General features: G+C 42.9%; 3 protein-coding genes across 6 annotated transcripts; 2 read left to right on the top strand and 1 right to left on the bottom strand.

Annotated features, from left to right (window-relative positions):
* The first annotated feature begins 540 nt into the window (after positions 1–540).
* Positions 541–3,912, top strand: tmem11 (transmembrane protein 11). 3 transcript variants are annotated; one of them, XM_018672756.2, is made up of 2 exons: positions 541–682; positions 2,914–3,912. In XM_018672756.2, the coding sequence occupies exon 2, from the start codon at positions 2,921–2,923 to the stop codon at positions 3,428–3,430; it is 510 nt and encodes a 169-aa protein (XP_018528272.1). In that variant the 5' UTR covers positions 541–682; positions 2,914–2,920; the 3' UTR covers positions 3,431–3,912. The 3 variants fall into 3 exon arrangements, with proteins under 3 accessions (XP_018528272.1, XP_018528271.1, XP_018528273.1); XM_018672755.2 differs by lacking the exon at positions 541–682 and adding an exon at positions 1,013–1,153; XM_018672757.2 differs by lacking the exon at positions 541–682 and adding an exon at positions 1,596–1,619.
* Positions 3,913–5,881: 1,969 nt separating this feature from the next.
* Positions 5,882–13,021, top strand: dhrs7b (dehydrogenase/reductase (SDR family) member 7B). 2 transcript variants are annotated; one of them, XR_001960572.2, is made up of 8 exons: positions 5,882–6,001; positions 7,125–7,316; positions 7,416–7,534; positions 8,247–8,457; positions 8,683–8,775; positions 8,890–9,042; positions 9,282–9,659; positions 12,572–13,021. XR_001960572.2 is itself a non-coding variant. In XM_018672759.2 (7 exons), the coding sequence occupies exons 2-7, from the start codon at positions 7,163–7,165 to the stop codon at positions 9,485–9,487; spliced, it is 936 nt and encodes a 311-aa protein (XP_018528275.1). In that variant the 5' UTR covers positions 5,882–6,001; positions 7,125–7,162; the 3' UTR covers positions 9,488–10,881. The 2 variants fall into 2 exon arrangements, 1 of the variants encoding a protein (XP_018528275.1); XM_018672759.2 differs by lacking the exon at positions 12,572–13,021 and having other exon boundaries at positions 9,282–10,881.
* On the bottom strand, positions 10,644–25,260 carry cramp1 (cramped chromatin regulator homolog 1). Its single transcript, XM_018672758.2, is given in 23 exon segments — positions 10,644–12,859; positions 13,354–13,499; positions 13,856–14,023; positions 14,381–14,447; positions 14,449–14,568; positions 14,775–14,801; positions 14,803–14,933; positions 15,669–15,779; positions 16,004–16,085; positions 16,196–16,270; positions 16,377–16,549; positions 16,954–17,131; positions 17,527–17,562; positions 17,564–18,487; positions 18,749–18,830; positions 19,293–19,416; positions 20,145–20,230; positions 20,736–20,784; positions 20,976–21,059; positions 21,697–21,850; positions 22,033–22,235; positions 24,306–24,682; positions 25,065–25,260. Coding segments are annotated over 23 exon segments (3,561 nt in total). The 5' UTR covers positions 25,115–25,260; the 3' UTR covers positions 10,644–12,745.
* Positions 25,261–25,717: the final 457 nt, after the last annotated feature.

Here is a 25,717-nt window from a genome sequence, read left to right on the forward strand (position 1 = left end):
TACTAGATGCCACAGCCACATTTCAGTCAGTGGTCAGAATGTATTTAGGATTATTGCCCATCTGAAACAGCGTTTATACCTACATGTTGAGAAATGGCATTTACAGAAACAATAATCAATCAGTTAATTGGAATAAAATATGAAAAATCCAAATAATTCAGAGTGAGTGTGGGTGAGAGGGTCAAAGTGCAGTGGAGAGGCCTGGACTCATGATATCAGTATTCCTAAAAACTTGGTTCTAGCCCAAAACTACTTTCATCATTTGGTAAATTGATTGATAGATTATCAAAGAGCGCATGACTTGATTGATAATTTACCTACCAAAAAGTAAGTATGTTCATATCTCCAGATAGCCTACATCAGCTGGAATGATTCTTGATGGAATGTTAAATATTTGAGGTCCTGAGGGGGTTCATGGCAGGTCCAGACCAGAAACCAGGTTTTTACCATCATTAAAGATATTCTTTATTGATTGGATTAGTATTTAATACGTCACGTACGCATCATTAAGTTGCTACAATTGTTGCCACTGGCGCAGCATTTGGTTTCAACTGATCTCAGATTCCTGAACGTAGCCATTACAGTTGTTACATCCAAACCGCATCAGGTTACAGCACGCGGACAGGCGACTCATACTAGCGCACGGGGACACAGAGACAGAGCACGCGAGCGCATAATATGGGTGAGTACCCAGAAGTCTACAAAACACAAATTCCATGACAAAACGAGATAGAGGAACATTATCTTACACACTGTATACAATATTTTGCTACCGATCTAAATGTGCATGCAATCTACTGCACAATTAACGACTCAAATATCTAAATGACTATTTCATTAACGTTAAGTTACTTGATTATTTTTTCTGTTCTAATCAAACATACCTCCGTTAATTTAGAGGGGTTTATTTAGAATATGGTCTGACCTCTCAAACTTCTATGTACTATTACTAAATACGTAAAGTCAGGTACTCCGCCTGTATAGCATCATGGGAACAGTAGTCCGTATGCGAGTCCAAATGATGCGCCGACTCTATTGTAACACTACATTACCCAGAAGGCTGGGTGCCGTCATACGTCAACTGCAATCACGGTTGTATCTCCAACATGGCGTCGCTGGGAAGGAGGCGCGGTGTCCCAGTAAGCAGGGAGAGGTCAGTTACTTCACATCTTGGCCATTAAACGAAAATGTTTTACCAAGATACATTGTTTTGTCGATTTCATCATTCGCCAGTTCACGACCGTGCATATCGTTTGGGATTTCAAGTTAAATGCCAACACGACAAGTCGGAATTTTATCCCATGGTTGGCTAACGTTAGCGGGCTAACGTGCACAGCTAGCTACCGTTAGCAAGGAAACAAACTAGCAGCTCATGTGATGTTTTCATTTCACACCAGCCGATTAACTGCGGGAAAAGTTGGTTTTAACCGTGTGTCGTTGCAGGCGCTGGTGTGATATGCCTTGGCTCACATGCTGCCCAGTCCAGGCTAAGCTAACAGTGTTGTCCGCTGTGTTTGTCGACCTGTGCTGAAAGTAAATCGGTTCTCAACTTAGCTGGCCAGTCCTCCAACTTTCTAACATGCAAGCGAGCCAGCTAATGTTATCTAAGAGGCACCCAGGTACATCGTGTTCTTTGTCCGATGATACATACATGATTTTCATTAGTTTTTAAAATTATTCATTTTCCAGTTAGCTAGTAGCTCTGTCTTTTGAGCGGAATAAGCCTGTTATCTATCTGGTCGTTAGGGTTGGTTTGTTATCTTGTAAACACCTACTGGAAGGCCTCAAGAGTGTCCACACATTCGTTATAGTTATATTTAATAATCAGTTACAAGGAAGCGGGAAAATAACCATTTATAGAAGCGTAAAACCACCAAAAATATTAGTCAATTAATCAACTATCAAATAATTAGTCGTTGCAATGTATTTGGCTAGCTAAAATAGTAAGGAGATGTTAGTTACTGATTCACAGCTGCAGTGTTTTAGTTATTTCATGTTTTTCACCATGTAGGTTAAAGGTCGCTGGTAAAGCTAGGATAACGGACTTTGGTAATTTCTACTTTTTTTTTTATAATTGGGGACTGATACAAAGGAATATGAAACAAAATTACCCCAGTGTACACATTTGGAACAATGGATCTTCAAATGTCAAGTCACATATAATGCAGGACAAATTCAAGTTAAAATATTATTATTATTGGATTTGAAAAAGACGGGACCGGGAATTAAAACAATTTGAGATGGGCTTCATTATCTTCAAATCACACTCTCACACCATTTACTCTGGAGGTCACAGACATCAACTTTCTATCAATAAAGTATAATTTTAACTAGATGCTGATAAAAGGTATTGATTGTGGAAACAGACAGGTGACAATGCAAAAACTAAAGTGACTTAATAAGCTGTTGGGACACCACATGCTGCCAAAACAGTGTCAGCGCGCCTGAGCTTGAGCTCTGCAGGAGTGATGATGGTGGTGCGCTGTCTTAACATGTCGGTCCAAAATCTTCCATAGGTGTTCAACTGGATTGAGATCTGGTGACTGCGAGGCCATAGTAAATGATTCACATCATTTTCATTCTCATCAAACCACTCATTGAGCCCTATGGATGGCCCTATGGATTTTTCCTTTAATGTGTCACCCACCTGTGTATAGCATGTTATTTTTTTCATTCCTTCACTAAAACCAGATGTATAATTTATATTGTGTGTGTGCCATGATGTAGTTATCCTTAGAAATTCAGCTGAGAAAAATTGAGATTAAATAACAAGCTGAGAATGTTTGTCTTGGTTAAAATTCACGTGTCCTCAAAACCAAGCTGGTGTAGAAATCTTGGCAAATTGGTCTACTGGTACTCTGCTCTCTGTCCTTTCTCTCACTGTTCCCTGCCTGTTTTTCTGTTTCTGCACAGGGGAGTGATGGCGGCTACAGACTGCTACATTGTGCATGAGATCTACAATGGGGAGAATGCGCAGGACCAGTTTGAGTATGAGCTGGAGCAGGCACTGGAGGCCCAGTATAAATACATTGTCATTGAGCCCACACGCATCGGAGATGAGACGGCCCGTTGGATTACAGTGGGCAACTGCCTGCACAAGACGGCCGTGTTGTCAGGTGCTGCTTGCCTCTTGACGCCACTTTCACTGCCCGTTGAATACTCGCGCTACGTGGCGTTGCCCGCTGGCGCCCTCAGCGTGGCCTGCGCTGCCCTCTACGGGATTTCATGGCAGTTTGACCCCTGCTGCAAGTACCAGGTGGAATATGACAGCCAAAAACTCTCGCGGCTGCCCCTGCATACACTCACCTCCTCGACGCCCGTGGTATTGGTACGCAGGGATGACGTCCACAGAAAGAGACTCCATAATACGATAGCACTGGCTGCCCTGGCGTATTGCGCCAAGAAGATCTACGAACTCTATGCTGTATGAGTGCACTCTGAAGAGGGTTTGAGAACCAACAGAAAAAGGAGAAAAACAAACAAAAAAACAGAACCTATCCACCCCCAGATGTAAGAAAAGTGGAAGTCACGATCAGGCCCAGCAGTTAGCTCCACACATGTGATGGGTGCTTCCATTTTGAACTTTGATCAGAGGGATATAGTTAAAACTAGAAGGAATTGTTTTTTCCCTTACTTTTCCTTTACTTCTCTGTGACAACAACAGCACATTTATCTCTGTAGTACCCTTGCGCCTCCTCCCCTGTGCTCTCCACCTGCATTCTTGACACCCAACAAGCTAGTGCACAAGGGTATGGCAGCAGTTCCTCTGAACTGAATTGTATTGCAGTTGAAACGGACAGACATGTTTTGAGTACCGAGCTCCTTCCCCTTTTCCCTCGTAGTTTTACTGTACCCCTTTCTTGCTGATCAGTACATCACCCTATCATTAAACATTAGGATATTTCAAACTCACTTTTCTGTATTTTATTTTACTTTTTTTTTTTCATTAAATGGATTCTACACGATATCCAGAAAGGAGCAAACAGCTGCGACTTTTTTGAGATTGTGTCTTGTTCGTAAGAGTGCAAGTGACGATGATGTGACTCAGTGTCCTTGTTTGAGAAAGAAATACTAACTTTTGGAAAGTCGCATTTCACAAGCTTCTAATAATGTATATTACATTAACATAAAGCCAAACCCTCGTGATGGAACTACAGATAAAAACTGACACAGCAGATTCTAAATTCATACTTTCTTGATTTTGTTTATCCAGTGGTGCTTGTTTTGAGTTGCTGCCCCGATCAGCAGTTTTAAAGTTTTGGTTTCCAGAACAAGAAGATACGAATTAGGAGATGAACAAAAATATGTATGGATGAACCGAAGGATTAGTTGTGATAAAACAAGAGACTTGCAACAACTGATCAATAAAGTGGAATTTAGATGTGAATCAGCTGAATACCCGGAGTGACAGTAATCTCATTAGGGTTAGCACAATAAGGGTTGTTTACTTTGCACAAACACTTTTTTTTTTGCCTGCAGGAAATGAGCAAATTAAAACCTTTTATGGTGCATTTGTCCATGAAAAGTTTCCTAGAGAATTTCATGTAAATCCCCTAAAAGGGCCATCAAACAATGTATCAGAAATAAATTGTAAACTTTCCTCAAGGTTTGAAAACTGGTGGTGTTTCAGTAAGTAGTGTGTTCACATATTATGTGAACAGACAGCTGCAACTGGTGGCAATTTATCACAAAAATGTCCAAGCCTTGCCGTCACTACATCGCAATTTTTGTCAGTTTCTGACATTAGAAGGGAAACAACATTTTACGCTGGTTTAAAAGGACTGTAGCAGGGCTCAGTTGTTCATGAAGATGTTCAACTGTTGACACAGATTTACAAGGTGCTTTTTTTGTACCCCAGTAGTTCTGAAATAGATAAAATGTTTCTTAACTGTGTACAGCGTATGATTCAGTTTGCAAACTTTGCTATGCTCTTTGTTCACATAGACTTCACAAGCTCAGCCTGGATTCAGATTTGCTGTGTGTTTGACCTGGAACACCACAGGCACAGGAGTGTTATGAAATCTAGCTCAGTCACTTTGGAATGATTAAAATAAAACATCTTTATGTATACAGAGCATGCTAAACCTTCCAGTGCTATTGCCGCTCACCCTTAAACATGTTTCATGGGATGAGATGAACTGAAATGGGGAGTCAGGGACACTGAAGTAGAGGTATGATCTAACACAATCTCATTAGATTGCTGATTTGTAGCCAGAGCAGGCTAATTATCTGTCAGCTGACCTGCTGCTGACACTTCTGCTGATCCACAGGAGTTTGGCTGTTAGATACAGTGGCTGTGATCAATCTTTTTAGGATATCACTGCTTGGGATGGTGGCTGAAGGATGCCCCAGTCATCATTAAGAAAATATGGTTTATGAAATTGGCTACATGATATGTCAGTATTTCTCTGGCAGCCATGGTAAAAGCCCCCTCTCCTGATGTTATCCAGACTTTGTTATACCGTCATGATTAAGGAATCACACATAAGATCATCTCTTTCACCCATACACCTAAGTCAGATTGATTAAAGTGATGGAGGGTGGGCAAATGACTAACACACTGATTTTTTAAAAAGATATCCATGCCTATGCCATCTTATGTGAATATGAAAATGTCAACCTTGGAACAGCCAGCCATTCCCAGCTGGTTTCAAAACCAGATGTAAGAAGGAAAGTCTTGCCTCGTTTCAAGTTAAAAATAAAGTTCTTCAGGTGTATTTGGCTGCTAATGCTCCTTTATACAAAATCCAGCCTGGATAAATAATCACCGACAACTTAACAGCAAGTCATTTGTATCTAAAAGAGAGTAGAAATGAGCGTGCTCGTCTGTGTTTGTGAAGCTACTAGCTAACCGAAACTTCAACTCCCACAATTCCTAGCGGTGAAAAACCAGTAGCCCTGCAAGAAACGGTCGTTGGGTGTCCTTTCCTCTCTCACAACCCCGGAACTTCCTCTGACACCGACTCACGCTGCTGTTATACACAGCAAGACAACAACTCAGGTGAGCCTCAACTTCAAACGAGCACTAGTGTGTGCGTTAGGGCTTTATCACACTGTAGAAGCTAGCTAACGTTAGCATCACCGTCCCTAGCCATTCACTTCAGAGAAGACACAATTAGCATGTCTGTGCAGGGCAAGCCAAGGCTGAACTCATTGTGTCTTGTTATATGTGAGGTACATCTAGTGTACATGTTTCATATTGTGTGCTCTAGTGGCAGGTTAAAGTACACATTTTCATTAACTCAACAGTGATATGCGTCATTGAATGTGCCAGTTTAAGCCTTTAGCTAGTAAATGTGTTTATTTTCAGCATGATTTCCAATAACACATGACAGGAGGTCAGTCTCAGTAGCTCCAGTGATTACCCTCTCCTCATAAATATGCAGATTTATGCAGCAAATGGCTGCAAAATAAAGACAAATCAGATGATCTAATCTGGAAAAACTGTGGTGTCAAGTTCATGTTCTGTCAGATGCTTGAATTATCGTTCTCAGTTAGGACTGTGTACAGCTCAGTATACAGCTGCAAGAGGAGGATACAGAGGGACACTGTAAAACACAGTGAAGAAGAACAGCATGCACACAGTCTGACAGTCACTTTAAACTGACCAATTGTCTTGTTATTTCCTGTGTATTCCTGAGTATGTTTTATATTGAGTTTTCTCCTTCAGAGGAAATTTCTGGTACCTTGCTAAATATAGTAATTTTATCTGAATGTGAGTGTGTATGTGTGTGCCCTCATTATATGGTAGTAGTTGTCACTGTTGCTATGCTGGTTGTTTGTGTTGTGCTTTGGAAAGAAGGACAAGTGGAAGGGGCTTAACTTCAACATCCACAATCCTTTTGGCAGTGGGAGCAAGAGAGCTTACAGAGCACATGTGTGAAGGTCACACTGTGGCCTGTTGAAAGCCACTTTAAGTGATTTTATTCATTTTCTATCCAAATATAGGGAGTTCTTAAAGTTTGTCAACTACAGGTTACCACAGTCAGATATATTGGGTGAATGTTCTCTGTCTTAAACAGACCTTTGTTCTGTTCAAGAGCAGTGGATTTGAATATTGTAATACTGCAAATCAACAGTTGGGAAAAACGTCCTGAGTAAATTTTTTGAGCTTCTGCCTGCAGGTACTGTTTGTGTGGATCAGGGAGGGGGATTGTGAGCCATGGAGCGTGTCATGGGAGGAGGAATGCTGCCGCTGGTGTTAGCAAGCGTGGGGGTCTTACTGTTGTACCGGATACTTGCCCGCCTCAGACCGGGAGCTGGTGTGCAGGATGCTGTGGTGGTCATCACAGGGGCCAGCTCTGGCCTGGGGAAAGGTCGGCCCTCTGCTCATTTCTTTCTCACTTCAGCTCATTTCATTTGGGTAGTAGTGAGGTAATTCAGCACAAACAATAGGTGTGTTCTCTGTGTTGCAGAGTGTGCGCGGGTCTTCCATGCCGCAGGTGCACGGCTTGTGCTGTGTGGTCGAGATGCAGCCCGTCTGCAGCAGGTGGTCCAAGAGCTTACAGCAAGTTCAGCCGGCACACAGAGGCAGGTGTGTACTCTAGAGCTGAACGATGGACAGATTTTTTTGTTTTAGACATTTCAGACCTTTATTACAGAGAGTAGAAGAGACAACATGAAATAAAGGAGAGATGTAGCAAAGATCCCCGGCCACAGTTCACCCAGTTTATGTAACTTCTCAAGTAAAATTGCCAAAAACAGTTTCCAGCTTCTTAAATGTGAGCGCTTGCTACTGCTTATATCAATCATATATTATTAGTAAACTGAATTTGGACTGTTGGACAGAGGGAGGCATTTGATGATGCCAGCTCTAAGAAGATTTTCACTGTCTATCTGTTTTCTGAAGCTACATACTTATTGATTTCATTGGCAAAATAATCAGCAGATTAATTGACAGTAAAATTAACAATTAACTGCAGCCTTAGTGTGCACAACCAAAGACCATTTTCTGAGACGTTTAAGCCACCTCTAATACCACTTTATGATTGTAACTTCTATCGTTAATCATTTTCTTGTCAAATTAATATTTTTAGTAAATGGAGAGGATCTTTCTTAACTAAAAAAAAGTAGCTCTGATATAAAAATATGGTTACATTTGGTACAGGTCTGCAGTATCACCATCACTATTATACCTCCTCCTTTTCTTAAAACTTGCCTCTAATCTCCATGAAAAGAGAGACTGTTTTTTTTCTCAGGTCGAAGCAGCTTGAGCAGTAAACTGTTCTGTACTGTTCTCCCACCAGACGTACACTCCCAGCACCGTCATCTTCGACCTGGCTGACACAGACACGGTGGACAGAGCTGCGGAGGAGATCCTGAAATGTTACGGCCAAGCGGACGTCCTCATCAACAATGCCGGGATCAGTTACCGTGGCAACATACTGGATACCCATCTTTCGGTTCAACGGGATGTTATGGAAACAAATTACTTTGGCCCCATCGCTCTTACTCAGGGTTAGTGAAGAGTGCATCCTGGTGTTGAGGCTTTATAGCTTCTGGTTGCCAGATTTGAGCAGTCTTGGATAAAGTGTGACAGTGTCACAGTTCTCAGGTCATGTATCTGTTTGCTTTTGTTACACTGATAAGGAAGGGACATTTTCAGATTGCCTAGGAAAGGAAGTTTAAAGGGGATTTCAACCTTTATCTCCACTCACTCATTCCTCTCTCCTCCCTTCACAGCTCTCCTGCCCTCCATGGTTCGCCGGCGCAGCGGCCACATCGTGGTCATTAGCAGCGTCCAGGGCAAGATAGCCATTCCTTACAGATCAGCTTGTAAGTTTCCTGTACTCATTCACTTACAATAGACAAATATACAAGGGGTTTTTATCAGTCTGTCAGGTTGATGGGACATTAAGCGGTACTCTGGTTTTTCCACACTGTGGCCAGATGCAGCCTCTAAGCACGCCACCCAGGCCTACTTCGACTGCTTACGGGCAGAGATCGAGCGCTACGGGATTCCAGTGACTGTGATCAGTCCCGGATACATCCGAACCAACCTGTCTCTAAACGCCGTCACAGGGGACGGCTCTAAGTATGGAGGTGAGGCAATGAAAAGAAGTTTGGAACTGTTTACTGTAAAGACGACAATATCAGTTGAATTAAAATAAGAATACAGTTAAATAGATGATGAAAGTAAGCTTATATGGAATAAAACCGACAAAATAAAATGACAAGATAAGACAAAGAGGGAACATCATCCCAGTGACTGAACATTTTTCTTTTTAACTCCCAGGTGTCATTGATGCATCATTTTCTTGTTTGTGCGACGCTGCTTTCAGTTTTAGATAAAACCACAGCCATGGGTTGGGATCCCCAGGACGTGGCTCAGGCGGTTCTGAGGGCTGTCCGTCAGAGGAGCAAAGACGTCGTTCTGGCAGGACCTCTGCCCACCGTGGCCATCTACCTGCGCACACTGTGGCCCGCACTCTTCTTCAAACTCATGTCATCCCGTGCTCGCAAGGAGAAGAAACCAAAAGATGAATGAGGGGCTGACGGAGCAATGAGGTGGTGACCGGCACGTGGATCAAGACGTGAAACTGACTGCTCCACATGGAGGCTAAACAGGACATGACAGCTCTTCAGTGACAGTGTTTGCAGTTTAACCAGTAGAGCATCTGAGAGAAACCAAAACCCTGTATGTTGTAACAGGATCTATGGTGAGTCTTTTTCTCTTATTGTTTTGGTTGACCTCAGAATCACTGCTTAAAACTGGACTTAGAAGAGTCAAAGCTCTCCTGTGAAGATGTTGTGATTATGTGATGCTGTTTTTTAAATTGCCTCCTTTACATGACCAGGGATCTATTAAAGCGCTGATGTTAAGTTTGTAATTTACAGTAGATGGTGTTGTCTGTCAGGTCTGGAAGACATTTTCTGTCAGATTGGGAAACTGCTACTATTTCACAATCTTCTGTTGCCTCCTTCATGAAAATCATCCTTAAAGGCCCGCATTTTAATGACTGAAAAAGAGACAGATGGGATTTAATTTAACACCATCATTGTACCTCTAGCCTTCTGATGCCAGCTGTATAAACAAATATATGAGAACAACCTAACTAAAAGGCAGGATATGATGAAGGTATCCTGTTTACTTTTTTTGGCAGAGGATCAACCGAAACAGCAGTTTTTGCAGTTAGTCTACTGTAAAACATACTGTAGCTAGAAAGACACGTTTTCAACGATCTTGTGTCTTTCTTACAGATGTGGTACAACACCTGGCATGTTGTTTCTGGGTCATCTGTGCCATATGGCATACTCCCTATGAAAATGATTAGAAAAACAGAGTGATTTTAATGCACATAAAGGAAGGAAATGTGCTTATCTGTCCAGAAAAAAGAATGGCAGAGCCAAGTTATTCTTAGTGGTCAGTTTGATTTCCTGCTTGCAGTTCTCAGCTAGTGTTTTATCACTTTATTTGCGTGCAGACGAGCAACATCACACCGCAGTTCTATTTATTTTGTCGTATATATTTCTTAAATGAGTTAATGTAATAGTCAGTCAGGGGTTCAAACTACTCCACTCTCTCTGAAGACAAACCGTTAACTGTTGGTAATAACCCAAAAGCCACATAGTACCTGTGTAAATGTTAATATTTGAACTGCTTTTACCACAAAGTACACGCAAAGAATACAGAAACAATGAGCTGATTTTATAACTATCTTTATACACAGAATAAAAACACCTTTTACAAACTGAAAAATTTAAACAACAGGTTTTTTCCTTTTTAGATGTCATCTTAATATTAAGTTAAACAGAAAACACTTTCTGAAATGTTAACAATAAATAGTCCAAATAACAATTTACATTATGTTACAAAAGCGCAGTGAATACTGGAACTGCCATTTACAAATAAATCCTTCAACAGAAAAAAAAAAACAAAAACACATGCCAGATTCAAAGACAAAACCTGCTGTTTATTCCTTATTAAGAATCATCTTCATTATTTCTTTTCTAGTGTGAGAAGATGAAGTCTTTTCAGATGCATTTCACAAATGAATAAACATCACAAGAGCTTTTACATTGTAGAGTCAAAGCCCCCAAGGTGCTTGAAGGAGACCAACATTTTAAATCCCATTTGTGGAATGACAACAAGAGCTCTCCTACGATTTACACTCATGGAGATGAAGTCAAACATGTCAAGATGTTTACAATACTGCATATTGATGATGCTGGTAAATTGAAATTGGGAGAACATCTGAATGCAATGAGCCTGGACGTGAGAGAAGCGTCTATTTACCTTTAACGTCATCACATACAGAGTGAGCTGAGGTTAGAGAGACGGTGAACATGTTCAGAAGCCAATCATGTTGACATTAGCCATAGTGTTCAGTATCAGTACTCATCAATGGGCAGTTAATGTTTTAAACACAACCAATTACTAGTGATTAAAGAATGCAAGACTTAAAAAACAAACAAAAAAAACTTTAAATAAGTGGAGTGTCAACTATGGCTTTAGTGTTTGATTTTATTACATACTTCTTACTGCTCGCTCATGTGGAGTTACACCGGAGCGTAACACTACCGGGAACGTATATAGGTACCCCAAGACATTTTGAATTTAAAATGAAGACGTACTTGGTCACATTATGGGCAAACATGCTCTTAATTTTCTCTGTAGTTGAGTCAAAAGACTCCCGGTCATTGTGACGATTAGAAATGCTTGGGTATACCATTAACATACAAAACTGAGAAACAGCAACTGATAGATAAATAAGTATATAAGAATGATATTTCTTTGTGACCTGTTTAAGCAACAACAAACCAACCTAGAGGCCATTTCAATCTGTATAATTATCTCAACATACATTAAAAGTGATGAAAAGTTCATAAAGCAACTGGCGATGGACTCTGAACTCTGATGTGACTCCAGCACAAAATTCAAGGGTAGGAGCTGCAGATAACCACATCTGTAGAGAGACTACCAAATGTGGTAAACCAACAAAAGCTGCCATTTTGCATGTGGCTGTAAAGAAATTAAGAACCTGATTCCAAACACACATGGCAGGCTATGTTCCTAAAATTCAACCAATAAAAACCTGAACTGATTGAGATGAAGAGCACATGAAATGGAGGGCAGGAGCAAAGGATTAAAAATTTTTTTTTTTTTTTAACTTCTACCTGCCCTACTGTGTTGTGCTCCACTTTTGCAACCGAGGCCACTGTAACAACTGAGGAAGTATCTTGCCACATTCAGTCTGTGTCTCACTGCCATTACGTTCAAAATTCCAGCAGCTGTTTGCCACCAGCTGGGATCTGAACTGCACATTTCGGAGGATTTACACATTTTGGGGGTCAATCTGAGAGAGCAGAAGACAGACAGACACACACGCACACACACACACACACAGACCGTCACTCAAGAGCAGGAAGAGACATAAAAGATCAGTGAAAATATTTTGTTCAGATATGGCATAGTATTTTCCTGTACATGAGGTTGTGTTTTGTAAACGCATTTGTTTTTCTAAAGTGTTTGTTTTTAAAGGGCATTTCACCTTAAAGAATAGTTCAGTGAAACCAACGCGTTTTGAACAATGGTCAAGGTTCACTGTCATTATTGCACTTTTACAAACAGGGCAGGGATGGCTTTTAGGGGCTGGTCCTTCTCCATGACTGTCCTTTCTTCAGTGTGGAAGCGACACCGCGCCAACAGTCAAGACACGGAAGAGAAACCTCCCTCCTTCCGGTCACTCAGCGATTCGTGGCCTCCAGATGGCCGTGGATCGGCGGAGGCCGTGTCCTCCCTTCTTCAGGGCGGCGGGATGGAGGGCTCGGTCACAGCCAGCTCCTGAGCCAGGTCGTTGAAGCGAGCGATGTAGTCCACGCTGCTCTCGCTCATCATACAAGCAAGCTGAGAGTCCATCTGCAAACACAACCAAAGAGCTTTCGATGTGCAACAGCCACAGATAAAAACATATTTGTGCAGCGACCTCTGGAATTTAAGGTTTGTATCATTGAGCGCTCACAATCAGTTCTTTCTTTGTGAGAACACACAGATAGAATATAAATAAATGCATTAATGAGCTGATGTTCTCCTCTTGGGTCCACACAGTCACTCAATTTGTCCAATCAGTAAGGTCCCTGTCAGTCACATCTCATGGTTCATTTGTAACAAATCAGCATGACCACAAAACAAACCAGAGCTAAAAGGCAGCAAAACTTTTTTTTTTTTTGCCTTAGTCCAGAGTAAATAAGCTGAACCACAGGTGTGAAAGCACCAAACAAAGCATAAAATTGTATTTTATCCTGTGGATTTTGTGCCAGTGGGAGAATGACCCATTTCAAAGGAAGTGTGTTCCTGAAAATAAGATAATAATTTTGATAAAAGAGAAAAAAACAAACATTTTCTCCGCTTACCTCTGCCACATCGGGAAGGCCACGGGACTGAAAGGAGTCATGGGAGTTGCAGTCCAGGAGGCTAGGACCAAGCAAAGCTGTGCCACTGGAGGGGCCAGAAGGGGTTAGGGTGGTCCGCCTGCCCTTATCAGGAGAGACCATGCTGGCTGGAAGGAGAGAAACAGAGAGAACGTGAACAGAGGGGACAGCTCACATGAAGAGTTGAAACAAATCTGTCTTAATATAACATCAGTCTATTAATAAGAATGAATGTTTGAAGGGACAAAGAGTTCTTTGTGAAGGTTCAGCCAACATAAAATGTTACTTTATTAGTGCCTTTATCAGTTTGTCTGACATCTATTTCAAGCTACTATGTTTTACAGTTCATTTGACAAAGATCTGACTGTCCAACAACATCAGAATATTAAATGCCCAGCAAAATCAATCATATCTCAATAAGCTGATTTTAGATCTGTAATAGTATCTGTGTTTGTTTAATTGAGGGGAAAAAAAGACAACTTACAAAGAAGGCACCCCAGTGTGGAGTCCGATGAGTCGCTGGGGTACCACTGGGGGTCGTGGCTGGGCGACGGGATCCAGCCTCGGGACGGGCTGACTGAGGGAGACGAGGCCAACAGTTTGGAGCCGTCGCTGTTGCTCAGCTTGGCCGGAGAGAGAGCTGCCTCCTCAACTGCACCAGGAGGGACAAACTGCCATTAGCTTACACAAATACACCAAGTTCAATAAGCCTGACAATTCAGAAGCTTGTGTGGTTGCATGTGAACATATTTTGTCTTCCACAGAATACTTCACATACTTTCAAACCTCTCATGAGAACAGAAAACCAAACCCTGTCCCTTTTTTTTTTTTACCTGTCGTCACTTTACACTTCAGTAAAGAATCTGCACCAGTCGTATCACCCCAGTTTAATGTACTGTCCGTCTCCTGTCTTGTTTGTCAAGTTTTCTTTTAAGCAATTTGTCAGTTTTACAGACATAAATATACACTATGTAACTATCTCCCATGTAGGTATGAAACATGAACGCACCATAGTGGGCAGAGTTGATGGCGAGCTCGATGATGGAGTCACTGATGTGTGTTTGAGGTTCTCCAGGGAGCTAGAGCCTCCTCAGGGGGGCCAGGCAGAGAGATGTCCAGGAGCGAGGCCACACTGGGTGGAGAGAGGAGCGAGTCTCCACCACCGGTCACTCCAGGAGACGGTGGAGGCAAACCGTTCTGTGGAAAAAAAAAAAATATTTTGATAAAGGTAAATTACTTGAGTATCAATTATAACACATTAAGGAAGAGAAAATTACACCACATTAAAGTGCTGTGTTTTGACACCAGATGAGGCAAAGCTCTTTGTATCATTTTGTGTGTGTGTGTGTGTGTGTGTGTGTGTGTGTGTGTGGTGTGTGTGTGTGTGCGAGAGAGATCCTGACCTCTGGGACATTTTGCTGGAGGAGTTGAGGAGTCTGGTTCAGCATCAGCAATGGGTGTGGTGGCGAGCAGAGCGCCGTTATCAACAGTGGGAGAATCCAGCTCCCGACAGGGACTGCCAGGGATGATGCCTGCAGACTTGGCTGCCAGGTCAATGGCACCTGAGAGAGTAGAAACAGTTTAGAAACACAAAGGATTTGTCACATCTGCACAAACCTGATAAGTAGTAACAGCATGTGCATGTGATTTAACATGTCAGCAATTAAACTCAACAATTTAAATTTAAAAATTGAAAGCTGGGGTGAAGAAAAAAAAACAAGAAGCTCGTCCTTTCAGAGAATTTAACAGGAAGAATGTTCTTTTTGTCCATTTACTCCTACACAAAGGAGTGCTTGTTCAAAACCATATTGACTGTTGGAGATCATGTGGGAGTAAAGAAGCCAATCATTTTTCATATATTTTGAAACTAGGGCTCAGTTTTGGATAAAAATCCAGAGAAACCAGAAAACAGTTAGAAGCCGTTAACCAGGGGATGGAGAACAGACTGTAAAGACAATAAATAATCCGATCTGTAATGGAGACAGGTCTTCTAATAAAGAGATGAACTCTAAGTGGATTTATGTTGTTGTACATGTAGTTTTCCCAGTCTGTTGAGTCCATTTGGTGATGGAGCTGTGTTAAAATCCAATTAAAGGAGAATTTCCAAAGAAGGAAGAAGCTTATCTCTCTGTGCTACTGTTTAGTTACTATGACTACAGGATAAAAAAATAACAAGAGAAAGTAAAACTGATACTCAAACTGAAAACTTCAGTAGTGCAGCATAAATTATGCTTTATCTAGATTTAAACAGAGTTGAAATGAAATGTAAAAAATAAAATAGAAAAAGCGGTCCATACTGGAGAGCTGGCTGGCCGCAGCTGAGCTGGGTGCTGCAGGGGTAACTTTGGAAACGAGGGGGCGGGGAGAAGGAGCCAGGCGGGTATGGATCGGCCGGAAGGATCCAGTTCCTGAGGGAAGAAACAGGAAGTGAGAGAATGAGAGATTAGCAGAACTCTTGCTGAAGGAGAGAAATTATTTTTAATTATGTACAAAGAGCGTACTAGCAACGTAAACACATAAATACGCCTATTCACATGTCTACGTTCAAGAACAAAAGTCTCCCTCAGCACTTAACATTTCCATCCTCTCCTGACAACACAGTAGGTTATACAGTAGGATGTCTGAGGTGTACCTGTGGCAGAGGAGTTGGAGAGGATGGAGAAGGAGCAGACATGCTGAGGAGTGTCTCCTGTAGTTCGAGGCAGCAATGTTCGCTGTGGAGACAGAAGCAACAAGCCCATCATGACCCAGCAACGTGTAAGAGATGCACAATTAAGACATTAAAAGACAAACTCGGTAAAACACTGCTCTGTTCTTCTCTTACCTGAACTACAAGTGGTTTCCGTAGTTGCCTGTTCCGAGGTTTTCTCTGTCTAGAAAGGAAAAGATCTGACTGCATCTACGAGGGGAAAAAATGCATCTTAGTATATCATATAACAATAATATTTGTGCATATTCACGTGGACAATAAACTGGTTTAATAATAATGCCTTGCTCTGTCTTACACTGATCGAGTCCAGCTGCTGCCTGAAGGCTAGCTCGGCTTCCTTGTTGGGGGAGAACATTCTGTTGTGCCGTGAGCTGTTGGGGGGCAGCGTGGTGGGTACCGCGAACACACCGCCCTCCGAGTCGCTGCCCGCTGTGGGCCCGAGCAGAGAGCGGGGGAGGTTGCGTCCACCTGAAGAGGGGAGAAGCAAGTAAGATATGTTATGTGAGGAGGGAAATTGTTTGAGAATAATGTATAAAGCTGCTGAACAGAATCCAGGAGAATGTGGTACACAGAGTAAATAACCAAACAATGTTCTGTGAAGCAGGAAGGATCTGCACTTCATGATTAAATCATAAAACAAACAACTACAGCACCATCAGCACAAACCCAACAAAGCAGGTATGACAAAAGATTCATCTTATACACACCTCAACCAGTCTTTAACAAATAAAATTTAGTTAAAAAAAACAAGAAACTATTGCCCTCAAGTCTACAGCTTCAGTCTTTTCAGAGAATCAGCTACACTGAACGTGGATGCATATTTAGTGCCTGTAGTAGCAGCTTTAGAGTTTGGAGGAGAGACCCACAAATACCTGAGGCTCCAGCATTTGCCAAGTGTAACCTAGCCCCTCGGACAGAGGCCTGCTGCCGACCACAGTTGGGGCTGCGGACACCTGCCATGGGCCCCTTTCCTGGAGGTGTGAGGGCCTGGCTTTGCTCCTCCTGATGGGTCTTTAGCGGCGATGTGGCTGTGGAGCACAGCTCTGGAGCCTGGAGGAGAGGACACATCAATAACACCATCTGCTCTAAATAATGCTTTTTACTACAGTTTAAAGGTGGCACAAAGAGCACAGTTTACAGCCCATTCCCAGTCCTAAAAACCAGCTGATGTTATAGCAACCTAACTGCTATCTCTCCATGGAGGATCTGTTGTGGATTAGTGTACTTAGCGGTGCAATTTTGTGAATACACAGGAATACACTTTGTGACATATGAAGATGCAATTAAAACAGTATCTGTTTAAAGTTGCATTCTTCATTCATGCCACTAGAGCACATGTATTCAAGATGTTTGTGCAAAAAATCATGACATTCAAACATTTCGTTGTTTTGAAAACATATGAAAAAAGAGCATCGGGCGACCTGCACAACAAATGTAATCCTTACCAAAGGTTTAGGATTGACCTCAGTGGCGACCAGCTTGCAGCAGGCAGCGCAAAACACGGTGTGTCCTGTTGGGTTTGGCCTGTGCTGAGGCTTGTCCGTTTTCTTGGTTGCCGGAGGGAGCCGCGACGGGCCGCCACTCGTACTCCAGCTGCAGCTTGCCAGGCTTGCCGAACATCAGGTAGAGCTCAGCCAGGGTGACATTCTCTGCGTCGCGGCCACTCCAGCCCTCCTCTCTGATGTGCTCGACGGTCCGCTCCTTGGCTGCTGGTGCAGAGCCCTGCGCCACTCCCTCCTCTGAGCCAGTCATCGGAGGTTTAGGTGGAGGAGTCTGGTTGGCCTCTGGGGAAGAGGCGCCGGTGCTCTGTTCCTCTTTGCACTGCTCCGATGAGCTCTCTGCACCGCTGCACAACTTCTCCGTGCTTTTAATTGCCGCTAATCCGCCACTGGCCTCCATGCCAGAACAGGCCTTGCCCCCCTCAGAGGGTCCCAGCCCAGTTCCCTCTTCTCTGAGAGCCACAGTCTGCTGAGAGGAAGCAGGGACAGGAACAGACAGAGGCCTCTTCTCCTCTACCTTTGCAGAACTGTCCGGCACAGGTTCGGGGTTAGGGGGCTCCGTTCGACGAATATCACCCAATACAGTCACTGAAGCACCGGCAGCAGCAGCAGCAGCAGTGGTGCTTCCCCGTCCAGATTTGGTGCCAGTCCGAGGTGGTGGAGCTGTGTGGATGCCCAGGATCTGTGCGGCTGGCAATTCCTTGGCGTTTGGCCGGTTCTTGCCACTCTCTAGCCAGTGTACAGTGCAGGAGGCCTTTGAGTGAACCACACGTGCCACACCGGGCAGCGTGGTCAAGGTGCTGCTCTCGGCGGGGAAGAGAAAAAGCTCGTCTGGCTGGGATTTGCTCGGTGATGCCGTGCTGCACTGGCTGCCCTCCAGAGCCTCTCTCTCCATGAGACTCTTCAGCTGAAACATCAGTGTCAAGGACTCAAACAGAACCAGCTGAAACAGATATGTTCCCTAACATATCCTGTGATGTGGTATTAGTAGCTGGATGTATAAAAGAGCAACGTAAAAAACCCATTTATCCCACCACAGGCTGCTTTCAACAACATCACTGCTTCACTGTCACACGACGACCTCTCATACTCTTTGCAAACCTTCTTCCTTAAACTGAAATGGGATCAATATAGCTTTACAAAGTTGCTATGACGTGTTAAAGGATACAATGCGCTGGTCCTGGTACGCCCACTTCTGTTTCAGATACTCAATGAGGCTGGAAACTTTCCTGTGGAGCTCCACCACCATCCTGGGTTGACAAAGACACACAAAAAAAGAGTTTGCCGATAGCCGTTTATTTACAAGCTGTTGTGGTAAGATGTTGCAGAGCAGCAGTGGACTGGGTAATCTAGGTTTTATGCTCCTCTCACTAAATGAATGACTTAAACATTCACATATGACAATATAAATAGATTCAAGTCATTGATCTGGGCAGAGTTTTGAGACTGTTTTTTCATGTGTAAACCCATTTTCAAAACTGCTTGATGATGCATAAATGCAAAGCATTACTGAGCTTTGTTGTTGGAGACCTGATCCTGAAAACAACAGCAAACGTGGATGTTTGCAAGTTTTTCTTACATCACAAAGTATCCGACTTAAATGTCAGATGTCGGCGCACTGCGAAGGCGCCAACGGAGAGTTATCAAAACAGGCTCCTGCTGGCAACAGTGACACGACTCCACTCAGATATTAGTTAAAGGGTAAGGCTGACCTGAGGCGAGGGTTGTGGGCTAGACTCTGAACGCGGGCCCAGGAGTGATTACTGCGTGGCTGGAGCTCCACTGCCACCTTCAGGGGCAGACGCACCGGCTTCTGGTCCTCCTCGTCGCTGACTCCTGCAGGGGACACAAAGACACAGTGAGACTGAGCGAGAGACGACAGCAAAGCTGTTTTCTGTGACAAGGTCAGGTGTTTTTACAAGAGCAAGAGCAGGCATCTAGTCAGTGGGATTTCGTGACAGCGTTCGTACCATAACTGCACAACAAAATACAAAACCTCAAGAACTACAGTAACACAACATGAACAGTAAGTTAAGTATTCTCTCTTGCAAACTTTTGTGCTTACTGGATCAGCAGGCAATGAAAAGACTGTAACCAAATTCAGTGGTACTGAGGAGGAAATGAACAGACCAGAGCAAGGCTGTTTGCCAGGATTTTTTGAAAAGCACTAATAGAGCATTGAAAATAAAGAATGACTACATGAGAGAGATGGCAGATGGAAGCAGTGGGATTCTGGTTTTCCATCCTTGATTAAAGGAAACGATTTCTTTGAGTCTGGATGATGTTGAACAGAGGGGTCCATGACAGCCGGTCAGACCAGTCATCTCCATCATCTCCCTCCTCCTCCTCCTCACTTTGCTCCCACAGAGTTACCATGGAAACGCCACTAGCCCACACTCAGCCATTGTTGGTGCCAAAAAAACCCCGCCCCCACAAACTCTCTCGCCTCATCCGTCGCCACGGTTTGTATTTTCAGCACTGACGTTTGTTTACTTTGTACGTATAGTATGCGTTAGGTGTCTGTGCATGTGTGTGTGTGTGTGTGTGTGTGTGTGTGCCCTCACCATCGGGGTCACAAAGTTTCTTCAGTGCGCGGCACATGGGCGCTTTGATTCGTAAGTTCCTCCCTTTGGAGCGCACCGTGGTGGCCCTGGTCAAACAGACAGAGCAGAAGAGAAATTTTCAGTGTTTTTAAAGGATAACTTTTCTGGATCACGCTACACATTTCAGCAGAGAGGGGACAAGTATGCTATTAATTCACACTGACATAGACATAGAATTAGCTGGAAAAACTGCACAAGGAGTACAAAAAATAACAAGAATATTATATAATTCAGCAGACACGCAGCAAGTAATATTGTAAACTATCTTATTTCATACACAATACTATACAGCATTTCAAAAGTTCCCTCCAGAATCAGTCAGTGATGCAAGTGGTCTACTTAGGATAGTTTCCTTGTAATTGGCATATGTTATCATGAACTGAAACTGGTTTAGTTTCTCATACTGAAAGTGAAAGTTTCTCTGGGTTCTTGTAGATGTAATATAACACTTAAGATCAAAAACTAAAGACTAACAATCTCACATGTGCACTTACAAAGACCCTTTGTGTTATTTAACAGCGGGCTATGCATTTTACCAATTTTACTACTTACCCTTGCTGGATGAGTTCGTTCAGCTTTGCCACGTTCTTATCATCCATTACTGTCAAAAGACAAAACACACAGCCAGAAAGCCGTTTACAAAACGTCCCGCAGGAGCAGTTGTCCCCCATGACTGGGAGCATGCAGCATTTAATCACATCCCATGTGTCCTGATCTAACAGCACGAAAACACTCGCACAAAAACATCTTTAAAAAGGCGTGCATTCATAAATGTGTACGGCCTTGACTTACATCCTCCAACTTTTTTGCGGAGCTCTGCATAGCAGATGAGGCCGTACAGTTCTTGAGAGGATTTCTTCAGCACCCGGGAGTACACTGAGGAGGAGAGGAGGCACAAGTCACAACACTGCCGTAAAAAAGCAACACAGGAGGGATGTGTATGCTACATTAAGATAACACCACAGTGACATTGAGAGCTTTCTGTAGGGGAAAGAGGCTCGAGTTTATCTGATGAGACTCTTTAACATATGTTTTTGGACTGTCTCCCTGCCCAACAAGGTGCTATGTAAACATTAGTGTAGAAGTGTTTAAAAATTTAAGTGCAATATATAGACAGAAAGAAAGAGATTTTCTTGATTGATACTATTTTGATTCTGGTGACACTGACTGTTCTAAGGTACAAGGTGAAAACAAATCAACAAGGCCAGGCCTGATTCAGCATGAATAAATTAAGATATCTGAAGTGATAGATTAGATTTGAACAGCCAGGGCTTGTCCTTGTATGGAGTAAACCAAAACTGTCCTCCCATAATGACTTACCAAGTGAATATTACAAACCAAAGCCCTTTCAAGCCCAGAACACATATAACAGCCATGTCAAGTTTTGTGACTGTGCCAACGGACACAACAGGATAAGTGAGACAAAATGATATTGTAAGAATTTTACAAGATCTCAGTAAGACTCTGGAAGGTGCCATCTGTTTTTGGGTGACAAAGAGAAAGGGCAGCTCACCATTGGCAAAGTCAATGTGTTTGGAGATCTTGTGCCATGTGCGGTAGTAGAAGTGGCGGACCTGCTCCTTGTTCTTCACCATGTTGGCTGGCTTGCCTCTCTTCTTGTACTTCATCGCAATGTTGTTCTGGATAGCCTCAAAATCCTTCCCATGCTGGACACAAGAACATTAGACAAGAGTATGATGTGTCAAAAGATACATATGAAATTATGTTGGTTTTAAGTGTAATATGATGCTTAACATCAACATAAATGCCAACAATTTGAGTGACACATAAGGTTGTGTGCATTTACTGTAAAACTACATAGTAATGACTGTTTGGTTCTACACTTTACCTCATAGAGCCCCTCAAAGAAGCTGTTTTTATCTTCTGCGCTCCAGGACTCCCATTGCCGACGGGCCCTTTTCTGGTTACCGGCCTGCTCCTCTTTCTCAGCAGACCCTTGGCCCTTGGAGGCCTTGGACACTCCCCCTGTGGAGCCAGCCATGGGCCCCGACTGTCCCACTGTCCCCTGGGAGGAAGAGCCGTTCTCTGCGCCTGTGTTACACAGAGACAAGGAGCCCACAAACCCATCAGTAATGAAACATCCAGAGGAAAAACATGACTTGAATATCAGAGTAAAAAATGTAAGCATTGAGCCAAATGTTTTGGTTGACCGCCCTCGTTGTTTGGTATAGCATGGAAAAGAAAATACAATTGCAGGTCTGAGGTGTGTGGTTTGGGATACAGAAAATACATGCACACAAAGCCACCCACTGCCATTACAGCGCACAACCTGCAGAGCTCCCCCCTCTGTGGTTCAGGTTTGGCAAGGAGGCAGGAAAAGCAATCAGTCCCTACAGCCAGGTCTACAGTACACAGGTCCAAAACCAACTCGTGGTGGGCTGCGATGGCCAAATTTACCCCAGCACACAACACAATGCCAGGAGGCATTGACACAAACACTGAGGCAGTTGCTGTTGCAGCACTGCGCTATGTTAAGGCTACTGTATGTTCAGCCAAAATGGGTGTTCACTTTCAAATGCAAATGCATGTGTGGCTCATAGGCACTAACCTAGATGCGTCTCCTTCAAAACAGATGCACATCAAGATAGCATCATAACAAAATAAGTACGACTTCCTTGGTCAACTGGTCAAAACCTGGGCAATCTAAATTTAATTGACCATCATGTTCTCTTCACTAACAACTACAAAAGTAATCCACCAATCGTAGCTGTCAGAGCACGCTGATTCACCAATATCCTGTACATATTTACTTATGTCAGACGCAAGTCCAATTCACATATGAAGCAATTTTTAAAGAAAGAAAAAACTGACACACTGTCACTGCAGAGCAGCAAAATTATACACAGGCAAAAACACAGTGAAACACACACATCTGGAATAATTTCAAGCTATGTATGTAAATACAAAATCCTTCAGCAAAGAAGATACAGGTATAATAAGTTTCAGTGACAGGCCCTCAAAAAAACAGAAGCCACCTGAGTTCCTGTAAGTTTCAAACCTACTGGATATTAATGCTGCTGCCCCACCCAACTGCCCCACCTCTCTATGCCTCTTGTGAAACTAGCAGTATATGGAGACACAGGACGACACCAGAGGGGAGACATCTCATTAACATAGATAAATTGGATCAAGTCACTTTTTCTGTTAGTGTTTATCATTACTTGGGATAAGTAATCGATCCAGTAAAGCCTGAGAGCCTTAACTCATCTCTAGCCTTAGATCATTGCTTGGACTCTCGGTATTACTATGTCAATTCACCAATGACAGCTGCTGTAGGCTTCAGCAGATATCAGTCACACTGCAAATTCCTAAGGAACGGAACATCAATTTGCAATTGATTGAATTTGCAAAAGAAAACTAGTAAACCACTAGAATAAACAATGTATAATGTGGTGATTCAATGATAATTTCTTTAAATGAGGACACACCACTAAAGCATTTTTAATTGTTCCTTTGTTGTGCCATGTGTGGATAAAATAAACATAAGTACTATTTTGAAATATTAAAACAATTCTTAATCGACAAAAGCACTAATTTTTACTTGGTTGGATAATTAGATCGATAGATGAAATTATTGGATGAGAGCAGTAAAATCAGTTTGTTCTTTTTTCTAATCTCTAAAACAACAAAACAAACAAGCAATTTGAGTGCAAGTAACTCTCTAAAAATGTGTCTTTTCTGTCCTGTTCTTACTGCCATGTAGAAATACTGAAGTCTGACTGAACTGCCATTTATTCCTCCTACATTTAGTTAATAATGACAGTTAGAACAGCTCCCTGTTTTTAAACTGTTAAGGCAACTTTCCAAGGAATTGTGACTAAACAATAATCAGATGACATCCTAATTGAAATTCAACTTCTGGTTTGTGACTCTTCTCCTTTTCAAACAAATGTTATTAGGATGATGTTGCAACTGGGGTTGGAGAAGCCAGAAAATCTACCCACATTACAACCCAGGCAGCGGCCCAGAGGGACTACACGGCGACAAAACCAGCATCACTTTAGCCACCACAGATGAACACACTGTAAACACAGTGACACAGTCAAAACTGAGAGTAGACCCCCTCGCTAATCCCAGCTATACATTGGTCACTTACTGTACCTTTCGATTTTGCCCCGCCATGTCCATTGATGGTTGAGCCGATTGAATCCTTCCGGATCCGTTTACTCGGAGGTCGAACGCTTGATCGGAGAAAATGATGCTGGTCGTGACACGGAGGGGCGGGCTCCGCTGAGGTCTGAGGCTGCTGGGTCGATCCTAGCCCGGTTCGGTTCGGCGGAGAGGCGGGGAGGACCGGAGCTGAACCGGGGCTGAGACCCGTGGCTGATGGATTAAGAATTTCCACTCCGTCGTCTCCCTTTGTACTGCGCTCCTCGCTCGCCTGCTCTCCGCTCTCCTCCTCGTCGCAACCTTCGGGCTTTCTGGACGGATTCCTCCTCCCATCGACACCGATCCCCTCCCTGGAGCCCGGTGTCATGCTGCCAAAACACATTCAGGCAAATTTTGTCACATTAGGAGCAAAGCGGTGTGCAAAATTAACTTCTAAAGACGACGTTCACTGTCTCTCAACATGGCCGCCGCTGTTTGTTTCAAATCCCCTCTCCAGTCCCGACAAAACAACACCAAATATATGCAATTAACGTATTGAGATAAATTATATTCAACAACCAAAACAGTTCAGTAACTGACGGCAGTGTTTTACCGAGTGTCTTTCGGCTCTGATGGGCGATATTTTAGGTTGAATTTCAACTAAATTCAAATGCGAGCGCTTTTCAGTTTAGCGCCCTGCAGAAACGACAACGAAAACCCCTCGGTGCATTCGACCTCTAAATAAAGTGTTAATTTCAAACATAATTTTACCCATTTTCGTACTCTTCGGTAGTAGGCGACGTCTTCTTTCTCTTCACCATGGATCCGACCGGTTAGATTGGCAATTACTGATCAAATTGAGCATAATAAAACCGACACCGATCTCTCCGCTTTCTGCCCTCTCCTTGCTCCTGCTTCGACTGAAGCTGAACTCTCTGCGCAGTTCAACTGTTTTCTATCAGCAACAACATTACTCAATGCTTCTTTGCAACAAGAAATAAAACTAGAAAAACCGATGACAAATATGACATATCAACTACATGCAAACGGGGAGAATTTACTATGACACATGTCGGTTGAGCTCATTTGAATTGATAAGCATAGATAGTTTTATTAACCCGTGAGCAAGTGGACTTTGCTTGTCACTACGTCACCATCGCCTGTAGAAATGATGTCTGCAAAACAATTTATTTCACACACATCCTGCAATTGTAAGGTATTGAGACAATGCTCTGTTTGTTAACATTATGATCGACTGATAAAAACAAATTAATCATACGGCAAAATCACGACAAGTGCCTTATGTACCCGCTGCACATCAAGACGCAGTGTATTGCATTTATTATACAAAGTGTTGTTATATGTAAACATCACAGAATTTGTATCAATGTGTTTGCTACATTGCTATCCACTATTTTATTTAT

Source organism: Lates calcarifer, linkage group LG11 (assembly GCF_001640805.2).
Source record: "Lates calcarifer isolate ASB-BC8 linkage group LG11, TLL_Latcal_v3, whole genome shotgun sequence".
Taxonomy (NCBI): Eukaryota; Metazoa; Chordata; class Actinopteri; family Centropomidae; genus Lates; species Lates calcarifer.

Bases quoted from the DNA above. Each gene is read 5' to 3' on its own strand.
- dhrs7b (XM_018672759.2), top strand. From the start codon at position 7,163: ATGGAGCGTGTCATGGGAGGAGGAATGCTGCCGCTGGTGTTAGCAAGC. The intron at 7,535-8,246 runs GTGTGTACTCTA...TTCTCCCACCAG, and splicing joins CAGCCGGCACACAGAGGCAG to ACGTACACTCCCAGCACCGT. The intron at 8,776-8,889 runs GTAAGTTTCCTG...CACTGTGGCCAG, and splicing joins CATTCCTTACAGATCAGCTT to ATGCAGCCTCTAAGCACGCC.
- tmem11 (XM_018672755.2), top strand. From the start codon at position 1,107: ATGGCGTCGCTGGGAAGGAGGCGCGGTGTCCCAGTAAGCAGGGAGAG. The intron at 1,154-2,913 runs GTCAGTTACTTC...GTTTCTGCACAG, and splicing joins GTCCCAGTAAGCAGGGAGAG to GGGAGTGATGGCGGCTACAG.